This window comes from Rhinopithecus bieti, unplaced genomic scaffold (genome assembly GCF_001698545.2).
Source record: "Rhinopithecus bieti isolate Rb0 unplaced genomic scaffold, ASM169854v2 scaffold_24392, whole genome shotgun sequence".
Taxonomy (NCBI): Eukaryota; Metazoa; Chordata; class Mammalia; order Primates; family Cercopithecidae; genus Rhinopithecus; species Rhinopithecus bieti.
This window is the reverse complement of record NW_016812542.1, coordinates 507405-528927: the sequence shown is the minus strand read 5'-3', so window position 1 is coordinate 528927 and position 21523 is coordinate 507405. Positions and strand designations below refer to the sequence as shown.

At 34.1% G+C, this 21523-nt stretch overlaps 1 protein-coding gene across 1 annotated transcript in view; it reads right to left on the bottom strand.

The window, feature by feature from the left end:
• The window catches only part of NEK7 (NIMA related kinase 7), a 155672-nt gene that overhangs the window by 52339 nt on the left and 81810 nt on the right, over positions 1-21523 (bottom strand). The window contains 3 exon segments of the mRNA XM_017896562.1: positions 7703-7813; positions 9285-9347; positions 19141-19281. Of these exon segments, the coding sequence (XP_017752051.1) occupies positions 7703-7813; positions 9285-9347; positions 19141-19281 (315 nt within the window).

The following is a 21523-nucleotide window of genomic DNA, read 5'->3' as shown; positions in this document are numbered from 1 at the left end:
CCATATGTAGACAAAAATTTATACAGATATAGACACATAGATGTACACATATTATATATAGGTACCTAAGTAAATGTATCTATGTGTGTGTATATATATAAAATATATTTTTTTAATTTATATATATAAAATAATATTCAATCCTGTGTAGTTTTTTTCAGATAGCGCTACTAACTTGTAACCTTAGGACTTCAGAATAATTCTAAAATGAAATATAAGACAGATGACGATCTTATACAAAAGACTTAGTGAGAAACTGCATTTGGAATCACTGGCAGTTCTCATAATTGTCTGACATGGGCTATACACTTTGTCCAGAGGCTGAAATGGAAAGTGTAGGTATCCCGGTAAACAATAAATCAGAGTTATCAAAGAGAGATGGGACTGCTGGGAAACCTTTATTGCTTTAAGGATCCAAAGGCCAAGAGTGTAAAAGACATTTCAAAGTGATTTTATTTCCAATACAACCTCTACATTTGGATAAGTACAAATAAAAATGTGTCTGCAAACGTAAAAACAGCCAAACCAAGTAGGTGAACAAGATTTTTAAGTTATAGTATTTGAAAATAAGTTATCTCCAAAACATGGTTGACATTCTAGCTAATTTATTAATGTCTGCCATAAGAATTCTAAGATATACCTCACTCCCCCAAATTCTCAAGTCCTGTTGTATAATCCCACTCTCTTGAATGTGAGTAGGACATGTGAATATTATGAATTACTCTTCCCATTTTATATGTTATATAGAAGAAGGGATTTTGCAGATGTAATTAAGGTCCCTAATCAGCTGACTTTGAGTTAATCAAGAAGGACATTAGCCTGAGTAGTCATGACCTAATTGGGTGAGCCATTCAAAAACATCCAGGGAGATCTGAACCCAGAGAAATTCTCCTGCTGGTCTTAAGGGAACACAATGGCAGGCTGTGGAGACAAATGGGGCAGAAAAAGGCCAGCAGCCTCAAGAACCTAAGGATACCCCCAGGTGACAACCAGGAGGGAAACAGGAACTTTAGCCATACAACTTCAAGGATCTGAATTCCCCCAAAAACCAGTGAACATGGAGTAAGACCCTGAACCTCAAGTGAGCTCACAGCCCCAGATGGCACCTTGATTTCAATTTTCTAAGACCTTCAGCAGAGAACCCATTAATCCTGATTCACAGGAATCTAGAGTTAATAAATTTGTATTGCTTAAAGCTGCTAAATTTGTGGTAATTTGCTATGCAGCAATAAAAAATTAATACGAAATACAACTGTAAACACATGAAAAATCAATATGTAAAATTAATTTTATGTATATATAAACAAAACGAGTTTTAAGGCTCCTAGCAAATTTAGAAGGAATGACCTACAGGTGGTAACAAGGTAGAAAACACAAAGTCAGCAATCTAAGAAGATAGCCTATACCTAAATATCCTAGAAATAAGAAACGATGGTCTTATTTATTTATTTTGTGCAGTGTCAAACTCCTGGCAGAAAACAGACATCCATTTAAATTATTTGTATTGCATATTTAACTAAAAAATATTTATAAGAATAATATTCACTTCCTCGTTAGCCACTGTGATATGGTATGACATTCTCTTGGCAGATAACAAACCTCTGAGTTTCTTCTCAAAATATTTATTAGGTTACATTTTATTTCATTGATATTCTAGCGAAACAATTTTTAAAAATATATAATATTAAATACATACATTTATAGTTTCTTCTATTTGTCTCAAATTGACTTACCAATAGGTAGTTATAAATACACGTGCTTACAAACAGTTCAATGAATGAAGTATATATTGTGAAATGAACCATGAAAATTTAAAATATGTTTTAGTAACATTTCTATTGACAAGTTGAAATTTTAAAATCCTCTTATTTATATATTTTTGAGATTAATTTCCTCTACACTGGGTCTTCACCACCAAATATGTTTCTTGACATTAGAATAGCGAAATAAACAGTATAATAAGACATACTACAAAATGGAGCACGTATGTGTCCAATTTAACTACAATAAAGAAAATATATGGCATATACAGCACAATTTAACTGAAATCTGTTTTGTAAGGTCGATTTTCCTTTAAAATTCTGATTGCTGATAATGAAGAAATTATGATGAAAAATTCTAGATTTCCTTTTATCCTAAAACTCATCTGGAAAGTATTTCATCTGACCACAGCCTCAGGTATTCCTTTGTCACTAATTAGAGAAATACTGAATATTTCAACTATAAATTGCTTAATTATATTTGTCAGTCTGCCCTGAACAAATTAATTATTTACTTGTAAAAATCTTTGATGCAATGCTATCCAGAGGTTCATTTCTGGAATACAGACCAGAAGCTATATTTCCTCTTCTACCCCAATTAAGCTGAAGACTTGAGAGAATGAAATATATTGTTATGATGCACAATGATTTATAATATTACTCACTAAAAAGAAATGAATCATGTTCATTACAATTCAAGCATTCACTGCTGTCCTTTACAAAGCTTTAAGCCATTGTTCTATTCCTTCACAAAAGAAGTTCCTATGATTTTTTTCCTGATATAATCTATCTTATAAAGAACTGCTTACAGAACCAATAAGCATGTTCAGAAAACAATTTTAGAATTTCTTAACTACCCAACCCCACTCCCGCAAAAAATACACTGAATATCACAGCAACTCTCTATGAGACCAGAGCATAAAGCAGCAGGAAATTGTTGTGACAATTACACAACCACTCATGTTATCTACTGAGCCCTGGAACAGAGAAGTGTAATAGTAGTAAAACAACCAACTTCTATACATCTATTCACTACATATTTATTGAAGTTGGTACTATGAGCTAGAAACTGAAGATACCCAGGCAAGAAAAGCCAGCATGGTCTCTGTGCTCAAAAGAAATTTAAGTCTAATGGGAAACACAAACATCAATAAAATGATTACACACATAAATACACGATTATATTACTAAGTCTTATATAGGAAGGGCACTCTGGGAGCACTTACACCATAAAGTACTCTATGAGTGAAAGGAATATGTTTGAGGAAGTGATACCTAAGTAAAGAACTAAAGTACAAGCAGAAATAAAGTCAGCCAAGAATGGAGAAGAAGAGCATCCCAGGTAAAATAAAATCACATTCAAGGAAATGAAAGGCCAATATGCCACAGCAAGAGCAGGAGTCAGATTCTATAGCAAATACATGCTGAGCACAAGCTCTGTGCCAGGCACTGCTCTAGGCACTTGGAATATGTGAATACACAAAACGGACTCTGACCCTCTCTGAGGGAGCTTATCTTCTATAGAACACAAGGCTTGCTGAATCTTGCCAAACATTTTAGTCTTTACCCTTAAAGTGAAAATCTAGAAAGATTTGATTGAAAGGAGGTTTTCCTTTTGCTTTGTTTCTCTCCCCTCTAACGTCTTAAAGACTGATGGAGAAACGGATTTAAGGAATGGGTGCTGGATACTGGGAGACAGTTAAAAAGCTCTCACTCTCTCTGAATGAGAGACGATAGGGAGAGAAATGGAGAGGGAGCCAGGTGAAGAAATTTGAATGGATTCAGAAGAAAAAATAAACAGAATCTGGTGAGATTGAAAAGAAGAGGTAAGGGAGAGTGAAATGTCAAAAAAGAGTCCTGGTTTCCAGAGTGCACAACTAGATAAATTGGTGCCAGGCCTCGAGTTAGGGAACATGGGAGGATGGGTAGTCTGTAAGGAATTTGTTTACAGGCATATTGAGCCAATATAGAGTCAGAATTTAGAGAATGCTCCATGCTAAAGATAAAAAATCGGAAGTCAACAAGAGTATAGACAGTAACTGAATACACAGGTATGAATGAGATCAGCCTATAATGTGAGTAAGAACTAAAAAAAAAAAAAAAAAAGGCAAGGACTGAAACTTAAAATTCCATCATTAAAGGCCAGGAAGAAGAGAATGACTCAGTTAAGAAAAATGATAGTCTCCAGAGAGGTAGGAAGAAAATCAAGACACTGTGGGACTCAATAAGCTGGTGGAGAAGTGTTTTAGGAAGAAGGGTATGAAAAGCAGAGCCAAATGCTGCTGAGAGATCAAGCAGAATGAAGACTGGACAAAGTCCTTTGGCTTTCATGATAGAGGTCATTGAAGAGCTATTATGTGTGGTAGGTTGGAAAGAGAGTCAGGAGTAAGCATCTGACTGTGAAGGAAAAAAAAGAACTAGGGTAGTAATTGAAGGAAAAAGCAAGCAGAGGTGAGGGTGGTAGGACTTAAGAGCCTCTTCTGAGATTATCTTACTTAACATAACAACACAGGCTGGGTACAGTGGCTCACAGCTGTAATCCCAGCACTTTGGGAGGCCGAGGCAGGTGGATCACCTGAGGTCAAAGTTCGAGATCACCTTGACCAATATGGTGAAACCCCGTCTCTACTAAAAATACAAAAATTAGCCAGGTATGGTGGTGCATGCCTGTAGTCCTAGCTACTAGGAAGGCAGAGACAGGAGAATTGCTTGAACCTGGGAGGCAGAGGTTGCAGTGAGCCGAGATCGCACCACTGCATTCCCGCCTGGGTGACACAGTGATTCCATCTCAAAAAAATTAATTAAATAAATAAAATAAAATAGCAACACACCTCCTCCAAACTCCTTATTGCTTTTCTTTCTTTAATTTTTCTTAATTGATTTATCAACATCTGGCATATCATATATTCTACTTGCTTTTAGCATTTGACTTCTCCACTGGAAAATAAGTTTCTTGAATGAATGAATGAATGAATGGGGAACAGGTGTGTGTGCATGTATATACATATAAATATGTTTAAAATAACAGTGACCTGAGCATATTTAAATGATGAGAGAAGGAACTCAGAAGTGCACAATGGTTATGAATCTAGAACTGGGAACAGATAATGATAGGAATTAAGATTTCTGAGAATACAGGCAGAGAAAGGATAGAGAACCCAGGTGGAGGGAAACATAACAATCCCTCCTACCTAACAAGAATATGGTAACAGGAGAGAAGGAGGAGAGAACAGTAACAGACACAAGTAGGTCTAGCAGGTTCAGTCATGGGAAGGTGAGGGTGCTCCTGTCTAGTGACTTTTAAATACTCTGTAAAACTGGAGGAATAAAGACAACTTTGAAGAGTAGAAAAGAGTAGATTTGTATGATGCAAGGAGGCTAGAAGCGTAGTGATCAGAGGTTTAAATGGAATAAAGAAAATGTGAATACCTATGAGATATCATAGGTGCATAAAGACACAGATAGATGGATGGGTATGTGTACATACATTTGTACATATGTCTTTAAAAAGTATATATATAAACATACTACATATTATTTAACCATCATAATAATGCTGTAAGACAGGTATTACTGACCCAATTTTATTGATGTACAAACTGGCTCAATTATTAAGATTAAATAACTAGGACAACTGATCAAAATCCTTTAATTGCCATCTGAATTCACCAGTGTAGTTTCAGAGGTCCTGTTATAATCATCCCTTATAACCCACACTTTTCCTTTATATAACTTATTACAACTGCAGGTAAATAGTTTTACATTAGTATTAGTCAAATGCCTGATTCTCCCACTAGATGATGAGTTCCAAAAAGCCATAAACCATGTGCCTGGCACAGAGTAAATGTCTAATAAATAAAAAATTAAAATATAGAGATATTTTTTAAAAGCTACAAATTGGTATTAACTATTTAAGGGTATAATTTGGCAATAGCTATTATTTAAAATGTGTATACTCTTACTTGGCAATATTTAAATGAATCTATGTAATAGAAATAGACAATGGAGCATTATATACAGTTGTATTGATGTAGATAAGGCTTTGTACTTGAGATTTCTCTGTAAGAATAAAAAATGAAAACAATCCAACTATCTATTAACAAAGTAATAAAATAAATCATGATGTGTCTGAGAAAGAATACATGTATTAGTATATATTTTTATATTTAAATGGGTATAAAGATAGTAAGTAAAGTTGGGAAGGTTTTATGCACATAACGGTTAGAGGTTATTTCTGGGACATGGAAATGAGGGAGAAAAAGGAAGGACCATATAAATACAATTGGGTCAGTAATACCTCTCACATAGTTTTATTATGATGGTTAAGTAATATATAGGATGTTTATATGTATACTTTTTAAAGACATACGTACTAATGCATGTACACATATCCATCCATCTACTTAAAGACATATGTACTAATGTACGTACATATATCCAACCACATATCAATCTTTCTTACCTGCCCAGGAAATCAACTCTTTATCTACACCAAACAACACAGGAAGTCAGCGTGCTATAAGTTAGACTTGCAGGAAGCCAGACTGCTGTCTCTAGTGACAATCTAGGAAGCTAAATAGTACCTTCTATAACAATTGAATAACAACTGACAGATTCCCTAATTTTGTCCCTGCCTTTAACTAGGACCAACCAGAGAAAGCCAAATATGTACTCCTAACCAATCACAAGGACACCCTGTTTCTAGTCAGCTGGTCTATAGCTTCTCTATGTCAGCAGTCTCCCATCAGGGCATACCCAAAGGCTTCCCTTTTCTTCCCTCTACAAACCTTTCACTCCTTTGTCTGCTTTCAGTTCTCTGCCAAGATGCAAGTGATGATTGGCTGACTCCCTTGCTACAGCAAGCTCAAATAAATAGCTTTTGTTTTTCTCATTCAGTTATTCTTGTTTGTTTCTAGATGGTTCAAGTTGTGTTCCATAGTAACAGAAGTTTAGCTGGGCACACGGCCAGCTGAATAAAGACTTTCTTTTCCAGCCTTCCTTGCAGCTAGATAGGTTCATGAGACTACATTCTGGCCAAGGGAATAAAGCTGAAAATGTTGTGTGACAGGCAGCACTCAGGAATGTGCTTTAAGATAAAGCCAGCACGTACTCTTTGTCCCTTCAAGCCTAGTGTGACTTGATAAGCTAGAAATAGGCTAGGTCTCTAAAATACTCTTGATAGAACAGAGCTACCATACTGGCCCCAGACTTTTACGTGACAGAGAAGTAATAACAATAACAATAATAATAATAGCAGCAGCAGATACATTTACACAGCCTTACAATGTGTGAGGCATTCTTCTAAGCTCTTAATAAATATTAATTAATTCAATAATTACAACATTCCTATAAAGTAGGTCATATTATTACTTTGTTTTTTAGAAAATGTGGCGCAGAGGAGTAACTGGCCCAAGGACAAACAGTTTTTAAGCTACTATTATTTAAGGGTTTCTATTAATTGCAGCTGAACTTAAACCCAATTAATATGCCCTTAGAAAAGAAGGTAAAACAATTTGTATGTGGGGTTGATATCCAAGGTCTGACTGCAAATCCCACTTTCTTTGACGGATCCCCCCCAGAAATAGGTCAGGCTGCTCTAGAGTCTCTTTCTACCTCCTTTTACTCATGTCCAGAGACACAGGATCAAGCATGGTCTGCTCAGAGAATCAAACAGCAAAACTTGACTTACAGAAGACAAGTATCTTGGTCCCTTTCCAAGTTGGTTTTGGGGTTAGATATTTAAGCTGACCAGTGGAAACATCACCAAGTAAACCAGTTTCAGAATTATGATCACTAATCATCTACTATTTATTACATATCTACCAGATAAGTCTTGCATTGAGGTCTTTAGTTTAAAATATCTAATATCCCTATATGTTTAACAGACAATTCTATTAGAAAAAAACAAAACAAAACATTAAGACAATTTTTTAAAAACTTACCTTGATCATTCTGGATAGGTCACCAGCATCTGCTAGTTCCAAAACTATGTTTAGTTCATTATCTTCAATGAATGATGCATAATATTTTATTACATTTGGATGGTTGAGTTGCTGAGAAAATAAAACAGGCATCAGAAAGTTTTCTTACTGTAAATTTCTAAGAGTCACAGTTTTGTAACTTAAGAACAAACTTAACTGTATTTTTTAAATTATAGAAATCTTAACATGACAGTATATTTTCTTTAGTGAATTTTGAAACAAATACTACAATTATTAAAAGTAAAACTAGGTATAACTTTACCTTAATATTATTAGAAATAATATATTTTACATTTAAATCTTAATTTAAAAGTACTGCTAAGCCCAATAAGCATATCAACAGATGCAAGAAGTAAATGACAGAATTAGGTCACCAACTGCTAAAAATTACATCCTCAAAATGAGAACTTTCATTTAGGAACACTCAATGATAAAGTAGCCCTTTTTACTCCTATTTAGAAGTTATGGCTGGTCCTAGAATAACTCCAGCTAGCAGACAAAACACAGCTGGTATCTACTATACTATATCTAACTATTGCTTTTATATCAAATAATATACAGGACTTATTTATGTGAGTCAATTCATAAAATAATCCCTAAGAAAAATTTTACCTTGTAGAAATATATGTATCAGTCCCTACTCATTTAGTCCTTTTGTTCAATCTTTAAACACATTAATATGAGATGAATTGTTTCTCTGAGAAATTATGCAGAAAGTATGGGTGACTTTCTTCTTTCTACTTAAAGTTTTCTCCGCAAATTTTCTATGATGACATGTTATTTCTACAGTAAAAGTTCACATATATTTAAGCCAGCTACTTCATGTGCCAAGAAATAACTACAACTAACAGAATAGTCAGAAAACATTGTTTTGACCTTACTTTTTTCCTTTTTGCATAAATCTGGTTTATTTTAGGCAGTAACACAAATGGATGGCATAAAAAAACAGCCAAATTTTAACTATAAGTTAAAAATACAACATAAGCCACAGCATTTCTCAAAAGAAACTTCACTATAAACGAATCAGTGCAGAAATAATTGAGGTCTCAGTCATATTTTAGTAGATGAGAAACTAAAAAGCTAATTCCTGGCATACTCTTTAGATGCACTCTGTCTAAGTCTGGAAAAAGGTTTTGAAACATTAGAAAATGCATGTGAACCATTTTGATTAGTCTACATTTTCAATATAATTCATATTGAGATAATACTAATTTGCATTTATATTACTTAACCTTTAGAATATATCTTGTTGGGGTGGTCAAGAAAAAAAATTTTTCAGTGTTTCATGCCCGTTTTATCTATTTCCTAGTTTGAAATGAGAAAAAAAAAAGCTGGTCCTACCAAATGTTCTGATTATATTATTTAACAATAAATCCAAAAAATAACTATATTCTTCAATATACTGAAATTCAACCTTACATAATATTACTTGAAACCAGTGTAGCGTAAGTCTTAAAAACCTTTTTGTGTTTAAGTGTGATATTTTAGTAAATCACTTTTATCACCATATTATGTTCAAAAGAGTCAATAGTTCATTAATTACCTTAAGAAGATCTATTTCTTTGATGCAATCAGCACGTGCTTTGGCATCCATTAAATCAAATATCTAAAAATAGGACCCAGAATTATTTAATAAAATAATAACCTATGGTTCAAGCTATCATGTAAATTCATTTTAATACTCTACATGTAATTATATGTACACTAAGGAATTTTCTTTCTGATTAGCTTTTATTTATTATGGAGGTCTGTAGGTATCTTATGTTACCAACAACGCTTACATTTTCAGCAGTCAGTATTTAAAAAATGGATAAAGAGACCAGTTAGATATCCCTTGACACTAAGGTCTTAAGTTTCAAAGAACAAAATTAAAGTTGTGATTATTAAGATGATAAAGTAATAGCTAATATATGTTGAGCAATTAATATATGCTAAATGTACTGCACAACCTTATGAGGATGATAATAGTAGTATTCCCATTTTACAGATGAAGAAGAGAAGCTTTAGAAAGCTAAGGAGACTGACAAAAGGTCACACAGCTAATCAACAGAGCAAGCAGAATTCATTCTTAGAATTATCCATCTAGAACCCAAGCAGTGAACTATTAATCTGTTCCATCAAATCATGTCTAAAAGGTCTGATGTATGCATTTTTGACAAGGGTGCTATCATTTCAAGGGGGTGAAATTTAGTTCTTTGAGGAGAAGGGTAACAAAATTTTACTCTATTAAGTATAGATACACATACAGTACTGCACATAAACAGATGTACTGTATTTGTGGAATTAAAATTTCATGGGTAGAGGTAATTGGGAAGAAATGCCTAAAAAGGCAGTTTGGAGGGAAGATAATGAAGTAAAGGTTGAAAATATTAACCTACCATTAAAACATAAAATAAAAAATACAATCAAAAAGGTATTTCATGTGTCTCTGAAAACACAAATCTCTCAAAGTTCTAAGTGTGTGGAAAATAACATTTAAAAAAGCAGTATCTTAGAGACTGGGAAAAAAATATATAAGTCAGTACTGCAAGCTGATTAAAACCCTAGTGACATAACAAATTTTAAAAAATGACATTTTTAGTAATCAGCTTGATCAAGTCTTCCTGATTCAGGCAGCTAACATTCCAAGAAAAGGTACAAAGTCAAAGGAGTGGCAGAATCCAAGTCTTTTTAATTAGAGAAGTAGTTATTAGACACTACCAGAGAGGGCTGGCCTCTTTACACATGATGCTTTGAAATTCATTGCAATCTTATAAGATAGGCAGTATTGGCCAAAATAACAAGATGAGGATTGAGGCTCAAAAAGATTAAATAATATGCTTATGATCATAAAACTAGTAAATGACAGAATCTTGAAGCCAGGTAGTTCTAGCTCCACAGTCAGTGTTTTCTCAACTGAGCCAGGCTATCATGAAGTCTAATGCATACACAACTAGCTAAGAAGTATTAAAATACATGTGTGTACAAAGTGTAGTATTAGACACCTAAGGAAGAAATTCCTCCCATGTAGGGAGGGGGTAGCATTAGAGGCGAACCTTGAAAGAATTATAGGATTCTGCCAGAGAGAAACAAAACATATCTAATGCATAAAAGTAAATATGGAATAAGGGTGTATAATTACAGCTTATGAGAGGCAACTTTTTCTAGATATTATTCTTACTATCCAAAGATACACAAAGTTCTAATTTTCTTAATTAAAAAAAAAACCATGAAGATATTAGATAAGATTATAAAGCAAAAATAAAATTCACAAACTCACTGCCTTAAAGAATTTTAGCTTTGGCTCAGTCCCTTCCATTTCTTGTACAAATGCATGTGCTTTTTAAGTAGTGAAAATAGCAGTATATAAAATGATATACAGGCTGGGTGCGGTGGCTCACACCTGTAATCCCAGCACTCTGGGAGGCCAAGGTGGGCGGATCACGAGGTCAGGAGATCGAGACCATCCTGGCTAACACGGTGAAAACCCGTCTTTACTAAAAATACAAAAAAAAAAAATTAGCCGGGTGGAGTGGCTGGCGCCTATGGTCCCAGCTACTCTGGAGGCTGAGGCAGGAGAATGATGTGAACCCGGGAGGCGGAGCTTGCAGTGAGCCCAGATTGCACCACTGCACTCCAGCCTGGGTGACAGAGTGAGTCTGCGTCTCAAAAACAATTAAAAATAAAATAAAATAAAATAAAAAATAAAACTATATATATGCTTTTTCACCAACATTATTTTGGTTCTACTACTTCTAATGAAAACTTCAAGTATCAAATTTACGTTCTGCAACTTTTAATGTAAAATAGTTGAGCAATGCATACTGTTTAAGATTTGAAAAAATATAGAGCCTTAACTTAGTTAATGGTTTACAAAAAGAGACAGACTAGATTACATCAAGGTTTCTCCCACTTAATCAAATAACAGAAGAAGAAATATGTATGCCGGTACATATATTGAAGAGAGTTAACTTCTATTTCTCCATTAGCAGTAATTCTAACCATGTCAGCCACAGTGAACTCATGTTAACTACCATGATTTCAGAATGGAACAGAATGCAACACAATGAAACAATAGCAAGGAAAGGAAAAGGGGCTGGGGTTGGGGGTGGGGGGAAGGAAAGGACTATGAGTGGCAAATCACTATCACAAAGTTTGCATAAACTATCTAGTGAGACATGTTTTGGCAAACATTAAGCTGTTGTACACATCAAGTTTTGACAAAATGAGCTAGATATAAATGGACACCAATAGCAGGGGTTAAAAAAATACCAGTATTAAAGAACACACGATATGACACCACTTATGGAGGAAGGAAAAACCTTGTGGAAATTTTCTCCAAGAGCATCATAGTTTTAACTGTACACACAAATGATTAATGTGAATAACCTGATCCTGAGTACAGACAAGCTTAAACTGTTAAATGTCCACCCTTTCTACATATAAAAATCCACGCTGAATGCCACCTTACTATCAGATTTTATTACAGGTACAAATAAGAAAACCATCTTGCAGTCCTTTAAGATGCACAGTGTCAGATGCAGAATGCAGACTGCAACACAGAAAATTAACATGCAACTTGTAAGTGCTACTTGTTCAAAGTGATGTAAGAACCTTAATGGGGGTGAGTATGGCTGGCTGGAAGGGCTCTCAATAACTGATTTATGTAAGCAGGAATGTGTAATGCCATTCAGAAAAAAATACATATACACACACACATATACATACACATATATATATATACACACACATATATATATGTAAAATCAAAAGTTCTTGAATTGAAGGAATAAGCTTTACATTTAGCAATTTCACATAGAAATGCCATTCATTCCCCCAAAGGGATTACTATATTAACATGTTAAACAATAAAACAAACACTAATAGAAATAGAAAACTTTTAACTTGATATTAGTTATAGGTATGAAACACACACACACAGACTACTTGTACTTTAAATCAAAATGGCATGAGAAAGAACTGATTCTTGACACATCATGAATGCTGATGCCCTTCTCAGGAAATGCTATTTACAAGGAATTTGAGATAACTCAAAGATATACTGGAAAGCACAAAACTATAAGTATATTAGATCTTGATGGAATTCCTGGTATTTTTGTTTGTTTGTTTTAGGAGACAGAGAAAGAATAATGCCCATACAGTACCAGTAATTAAAATGAATAAAATCACAAACTTGGAGACATATATGTATCTAATCTCTCAGTAATCAATGTCTCTCTGATGTGGAACATTTTTAAAAAACAGAGGGTGAGTGAGATGAGAATGAATAATTTATGTATAAGAGTTTTAGGAAACCATAATGAGATACAACATATCAAAATAGAAACATGCTACATAGAAAATCTTTAATTCAAGTTACAAAAATTAATTTAGAATTACAATTTGACTTTTATTTTTAACTGAATTTTCAATAATATCAAAAGTTACTCCTCAAACGCAGCGAGAAATAAGCATTGTTGGCACATCTAAAGCAAAACTAAATTCTGAGTCAAATATATTTACAAATACACTTAACTGGAAATTCAGAAGTATCTTTCTTTTTCTCTTAGCCAACAAGTCAAGACGAAAATAAATAATGAATATTTAGATTACGTCATTCCCAAACAAAGATTCAAAGCTGTCCGATGATTTTATGAGCAAGAAAAAGCAGTATGTCTTGGGTGAAAATATGGACTTTGTAAGAATATTTTGCATATAACATGTACAAACAAGTCTTCAGGAGGCATCATTTTCATTCAGCTCTACCAAAGTTTCTTCAGGTTTTTAAACTCATTTTATACTTGTTAAGAGCAAGGGATGAGCTGTGGTTAGTTAGGCAAGTAATGACTGATAAATTCTTGGTATTCTCTGAATCATTTTAAAGGTTTTCTTTTGTCATCTTAAAATTTTGCCAAAATTACTCATAGCTAATGAAACTGAAAAGGTTAACACTAGATTTCTTTAAAAGGAAACAAAATCCTTCAAGTAACTTAACAGAAATATCCCCTTAAAAGGGCATATGTCAAATTGTTAGAAGAAAGACCATTTAAAATGCAGAAAACAAAGTACTTAAAAATATATACTAAGCAAATTTTTTTGGTGTTGTTTTTGTTGTTGTCATTTTTGTTTTTTGAGACAGAGTCTTGCTCTGTCTCCAGGCTGGAGTGCAGTGGTGTGATCTCGGCTCACTGCAAACTCCGCCTCCCAGGTTCAAGGGATTCTCCTGCCTCAGCCTCCAAGTAGCTGGGACTACAGGCGTGTGCCACCACACCCAGCTAATTTTTGTATTTCTAGTAGAGATAGGATTTCACCATGTTGGCCAGGATGGTCTTGATCGCTTGACTTCGTCATCCGCCCGCCTCGGCCTCCCAAAGTACTGGGATTACAGGCGTGAGTCACCGCGCCCAGCTCTACAGCTGGAACCTTCCTATCACTACTTTTCAGATGACGGACTCCTTATCCTCCACCTCAGCTTAAATTTCACATTCTCAGAGAGGCCTTTGCTGCACACTCTATCTAAAATGCTCTCCTCCATCTAGTTTGTCTCTAATAACACAGTATGGTCATTTCCTTTTTGGCTATAATTATTTGATTTATTTTTTGCTATAATTATTTGATTTATTGTCTATTTCCCACACAAAAATGTCGGATTTAATTATTGTGTCCCAGTATTGTGTCCCTAGTGTTGAGTACAGTGTCTGCCATATAGTAGTTTAATCCCAAAATGTTAAATATTCCACAAATCTGGAAATCTTCTGTTTCTTATCTGCTTAGAAATGCTTAAGATTGCAAGTACAAGTAATTAAAATTAAAAGCTTTAATTTTAAGATAAAAGCCTATTCCACCTTGACAAGTAAAAACTAACATTAATTTACTAAATTGTTCTGTATTTTTTAATGTCATTTATGAATTATTCTTACAAATGCTTAGTTTCCATTTATTCAAATAACAATTGGAAATTTGAAAGGAAGTCTATAGAGATTAAATGATGAAGTTCATAAAAGCTACAAGATAAATTTGTTAATCACAATGAACACCGAAAAAGAGACTGAATACAGAGCACAGAGGTTATGAATATATTAAAATCACTCTATATATTATGGAAGTGCTATCATTGTCCACAAATTTCTGATCATATATAATCCTAATTTCTAATTATATGCAAACATGCAGAATCTAAAATTAACATGGGTAAAAAAGTAACTTATTAATAGAAATTAAAAAGTTATTTGCTTGAAAAATACTTGAAAGCAACTAGCAAACGTAAGTAAATGAAAGGTAAGCATTCAATATCAAAGAATACTTTGGGGAAGACTTTTTGAGATCACCTGAATCAAAAGGTGAATCTGAACAATATTATCACTCTACGTTTATTTGTATAAACACATAAAGTTTCTTTCTAGCTTTTCTTCCTAAAAGAATTCTCACTGACAATGGCTGCCACACAGTAAAATAGTGTTACCTAGAAATATAGTTAAGAGCAAGCAAAGAGAAATTAAGCATTAATGAACAAAGAATCAAAATACCTCACGTATTATTTAAAAATGAGAGTAACAATGGTCAAAGAACTAAGAAACAGCGAGACCCAAAATTCACACTACTGTAACACTATGTCAGATTGATAAAATAAAAACCAACTTCAATCCTATAGCTCTAATCAATGAGCAAAATATAAGAGATTGCATATACCAGATCAAAAAAAGTTTCTGATAATCTTCCAACATAAAGAACGTAAGTTTTGAGAGCCAGCTCACAAACTCTGTGAAGCCTCTTTCCTAAGCTCCTCCTCACACCTGTTCTCTTCAAGGCTGCTCCTATCACAGTGCTTATCTCATTATGTTAGAGGTGTCTTTGTTGTAACCCCACTAGAATCCCAGGAGTCTCATTATGTTTATCTTAATCTTCCTAAAGCCTTACCCACTGACCAATAAACACGAGGTGGTCAATAAATACTGGAGGAATGGATTCAATGATCAGCAGGAAGGGAAGCACTGAAGAAGGAGGCAAGAGAGAAAAGCAAAGTTGGTACAGAGAATTTCACAATTGTTCTATTAGTTAAGGCACCATCTTATTTTTTTGCAAACGAACCATGATGGGATACAGGTACATTTTCAGAAAGATTGGTTAATGTTGCCATATACTGTAGGCTCTCAGATCACTTTATGATTTCCAAGAAGTAACATGCATTTAGCACACACACTCTTCTGTCCCATACAGGTAACAGGCAAACCTGCAGTAAAATGGCCAGAGCTGAGCATATCCTTTGTTAACGGCCCTGAAAGTGAACTAAATGGAGTGGCACAAAGTAGGGAAGGGTCTTAAAAACTAAGCTGAGGATTCTGGATGTTATCTCATTAAAACTTTGTAAGCAGATAAATGAATGATAAAACCAATACTTTAGCTTATGAACTCAACCGAAGTATTCAAGGAGTCTAGTGGACCTGGGAACGGTAATACAGTTCTTGAGACAAGTAATATAGCCTTAAAATAAAAAGTTGCATGAAAAAATTCAATATGTAATTCTTTAAGGATTTTTGTAAAGAGTTAGGTTAGCATTCTTCAAAAGGAAAAGCATTGGTCAGCAATATTTTAAATTTTTTTTATTTTAAGCTGCAGAGATGACTTTTTAAAAAGAAAGAACCATAGGTTTTCCTGATCAGCACAAGTGTGATACATCACAAGAATCAATAATATGTTTAAAATGCAAATATATTTCTCTTTACAAAGATTTAAGGCACTGTTCCCTCATAAATAAGCTAAGAATATCTTCACAATATCATTTCTCTCTTCTATGAAGCAATTAGGTTTAAACTAGAAGATGTCACAATATCAACACTAAAGCAGAAAGGAATGGGATAATCCAAAAGAATAAACTTTAACTTCCTACAGTAATTTGAGGTTTATCACAGCGTAAAACAGAGGCAGCTAGAGAATAATATCCAATTAATACTGAAGGGAAATACAATTGTGCAAATTAACTCACACTTATCCAAATTTCCAATCAATAGAAAATGCAGCAAGAGCTTTTATCTGCCTCCCTCCACCCCTTCCTCCATTCTTTCTATTTCTAATGAGAAGGTTCTGCAATGTAAAAAATAATCACTAGAGACAGAACTGAGCCCTCCTTTCCACACTCAGATTCAGAGAAGGGATCCAAGAGTCCCCAGAGACCTCCAAATGTATCTCAATCCATCCATCCTCCCATCTTGACACCCTGTGGCAGATTGGCAGCTATGTTCTCTCCACTCTATTCTGTATGTTGAGCTTGAAATTTTAGTTTGAAAATAATGGATTTTGAAGATTGTTACCCTACTTGAGAGTCCACAGTGCATCCTCGATTGCCTACAGTTCAAATTCCTCTGCCTGGTTCCAATGCTCACCACAATCTGGGCTCACATTTATAGCCTGGCTTAAGTTCCAATTCCACCAATTCCAACAGCTCAAATTGACATCTCCATTCTGTGAACTCTTATTTAAATCAGGAACCCATGCCACAGGGTTTAACATTAAATTGTTCTAGATAGACTCTTTTTCCCCTGGAGGGCAGGAATAATACCACTAGTTTCTTTTTTATTTCCCTGGGTGCTTAGAGATCATAGTACAAATTTAATACATTTTAAAAAAGAATCGAAGAGTTCTTTTGTAAGGGAATAATTGTTCCAAAAGTAATCTCTTTCATAAACACTAATAACTACATTCCATATTGTGTTTTCTTAAGCTCTGAGTGGCATATGAAAACAGAGAAGACTGCAATTCTTATATGCTGCTGGTGAAAACTTACACCAGTTCAACTCTGGAAAACAATTTGGCAATAACTTGCAGTACACATGCATCCCCTGTGGCTCAATCATTTCCATTCTTAAGCACAAACAAGAGAGAAATTCTTGTATGTGTATACTAGGAAAGACATGAGAATATCAGAGAAGCATTGTTTGTAATAGCAAATAACTGTAAACGACTTAAACAGCAATCAACAAGAACAGTTGAATATTATACAGTAGCAAAAAGGGTAAACTACAGTGCATGCACCAACACAGACTAAGTGCTCAAACATGATGCTATCTGAAAAAAAGCAAGCTCTGTGAGAGTGTGTGTGTGTGATACATATATAAAACATGCTTCATTTATGTGAAGTTCAAAAAAATGCAAAAGTAAACAATAGACTTTATTTTAGAAGTTCATACTAGTGTAGGAAAAACTATGAAGAAAAACAAAGGAATGATAAACATTACATTCAGGATATGGTTATCTCTGAGGGAAGGGAGTGGCACACACATGTCAAAAATATTTTTAATGTTTATTTCTTAAGCTGGCTTGTGGATATGGGGATATCTCTATTATTGTTTACATCTAACACATACACCAGATAAAACCTTTTATAAATCATTACTGTTTCATTTTTAAATAAATTTCATAAATACTGGAGGAATGGATTCAATGATTTTTAAATGTAAATTAAAACTGTTCATCTCTATATTGGCTGTCACAAGTATACTAATCACCTTAAGAAGTTTAAAGAAAAAAAAAGGACATTTAGATTTCACAGGTCTCTGCAGAAAAAAAGGTAACAGACTTGCAAAGCAAAATAGGCTATAGCACGTGTGAAGAATAACTATTATCATAATTGAAAAAAGGAAGTAAAAGTGTATGAGTCACTGTGTGATTTATTGTTTGATGTCATACACACTGGAAGGCAGAAAGACAAGTACTTTCTAGGCCAGAGGATCTCATTAGGGCAAGTGAAACTTACAGGGCTCTGGCAAGTGAGCATTCCAGGGTAGCTCAGTGGGACTACAACTCCAGGGTTAGGGCAGGACTTGGAAAGAGTAGCTGGAGCAAGATAAATGAATTCAAGAAGACAGAAAAGGGTCTGGATTACAGAGCAAATCTGATTCCAGAATGACACAAATACAATAAGGGATTTTAAAGTTAAGGTATCAATGTTCTAATTTTATCTGCCTCGTTTTTATTTCCAAGTAAATAAAGTTCACTTCATTTTCCTTTCATTTTTTTTGCTGGTATAGTTTAACTTCCATTTACTAACTTCGGGCAGTACATTTTGTGACTCTAGTTTCTGACTACAGTGCCTACAGCTGTAGAACTTCAGTGAGTACTCCACAGCTAGTTAAATGTACAGGTAGAAGTAATGGTGATAACTCAAATCTGTCTCTTAAAATTTAGAGTTGTGAAAGCTTTTTGAGGTTCAATACCAGCTAAATGTTTAAAGCCTAGAAATAGTGTTAAAACTAATATTTCCATTCTATTCTACACTTGATTCTGGCTTTTAAAATACAACGTTCATTCTTTCCCAGCATTCTCAACTTAAGGCTATCAGTACCCAATCATTCAGGATATACTTTTATCATCTATAATTCACATAGTATAATTTTACATTGATTTATATAATTAAATCATCTTACCTGTACTTTTTTTAAAGCTACTGGTACTCCATCCAAGAGACAGGCTGCTCTATAAACTTCACTAAATTGTCCGCGACCAATTTTCTTTTCTATTCGAAAGTTGGCTAATGTATTATAGCCCATATCCGGTCGTAAGGCCTTCTGCAATTAAAAATGTCAGACAAATTTTCAATCACACAATATACACACAATACACACAATCACTGATCATTTTCACATATGTAGGTGACACCTAGGGTAAATTTGCAGACATCCATTCACTCAACAACAAATATTTATTGAACTTATGCCAGGCACTGTCCTACACACTGACGATACAGTAGCAGACTAGAGAGACAATAATCCCTGTACCTAAGGAACTTACATTCTAGTGAGGGGAATAAACAAGGAATATATTAGAACATATATATATTATATATATATAATATATATTATATATATATATGTATATATATATATATATGTATATTATGTGAGATAGGAAAGCCTAAAAAGAAAAAGTTAATTAAAGAAGAAGGATACAACATGAACTTTTAGATAGGAACTCCTTAGAACTTGTCTTTAGTTCACAGAATATAAACTTGTCCCACCCAATCTAGTATTTCTCTGATATTTCTTTTCTTTTGCAAAGATCTTCGAGTTGAAATGGACCTTACAAAAATATATAATCATTTAGTCCAAACTGTCAACTAATGAATGCATGAAATACTTAACTTCCTGACAGTTATTTAACTTCTGCAAAGAATATGTCCAGTGGCAAGAAGTTTACTACCGCACTATGCTGGCTGCTAGGGAAATAGAGATGAATGAGGTATTATTTCTGTCTCAAATGGCTTAAGTAAATACATAGAAGAGGCTCTTCACTATGCTATGAGAGAAATAATTATAAGATATTGGGGGCAGGGGCACAGTGGCCATCCCCATTTTGAGACAAAACTCAGGTTATACATTTTACCGATTGTCTTAGTTCTTTTGTTCACTTTTTTGTTCATGGACTCATTCATTCAATCTTCAGTTATGGGGTAAACACTAACTGAACATCTACTACAGTCAGACACTGTCTATTGCTAAAGTTGGAATATTACCTTTTACATTCCTGATGGCATTCACTTTAGCATCTCCAGCTATGTAAAATATAACAAAAAAAAAAGCCTATTTTAACTATCACTTGCCCTTATATCTTCTCTTTTTTGGCTAGACATGCCTGAGCCTTTTCAAGATTCCTGGAGTACTGATGAGCACCCTCTTCCATGCCTTTTACCATTCCCCTCACACCCACAGTCCCCTCTGTACTCTCCAAGCCAAACATGACGTTCTTGTGGGGCCAGGCTAGTGCACCCTCTAATGAGACTGAATATTTAAGACCTATTAATGCAAAGGTGGCACTGGTTCGTGAGCACATTACATTCAGCTTAAACTCGTAGGCCTTCAAAGAAACCTTTGATAATTATGGCTGATGACCCCATAATCCGGACTTATGCAGAAGGCTATTTTGATATATGGGCCAAATTTTGCATTAACCCCTAGTACATTTTATCTTTTAATTTTACTGTATCTATCATGCTAACAAAAACTGTAAAATTCTGCCAAAGAGTCACTATAATTCAAATCCAATGTTTTCTCTTCAAAAAAAGAAGCAATAATTTGTTTTGTACATTGTTTTCTTATTCTAGAAGTCCAAAATACTGTCAAGAAAAAGATCATGCTTCCTTTAAAATACGCAAAACAACAAGAATACAAGAAATGGTTCAAATTTCTCAAATTCATTTCATAAATATAGAACCATAAGATAATTGTTATAATTACTACAATAATGATAGAAGGTCCCATTTTTGTCCCCACAACTTAGCAGGCACTGTATATCAGCACTCTAAATGCCATCAAACTCAATTCTCTCACCAATCCCATAATGTAGATGTCATCAAACCAAGTGAATGTCTAGTTGCTTCCCAAGTATAGCCTATGCCACACTGCCATGTTATTAAGCAAAGTCACCTTTAATATGACCCAACGTTATGGGAACCTACATGATGATCCACAGATATTTTCAGTGTTAAGTCTTTTGACTAAAAAAAAATAAAAAATAAAGACAAAAATGGAATAGAAATGTGTTAAAATGAAGATGAAAAGCATATCACACTAAGAAACATAGAACAAAAATAAAATTATCATATAAAGGGAGATAACCTGCCATGATGTTCATTTGCAAATGGATTTCTTTTCATAGCCATTGAATTTACAATTAAGTGTCAATGTGACAAAATGATATATATGTAACAAAGAAACTCACAAAGTACCACTTCTCAGATATATCCAATGGATATTTGGCTTTTTTTTTTACATTTTTAACTTTAAATAAAGGGGTTTTTTTTTTTTTTTTTTT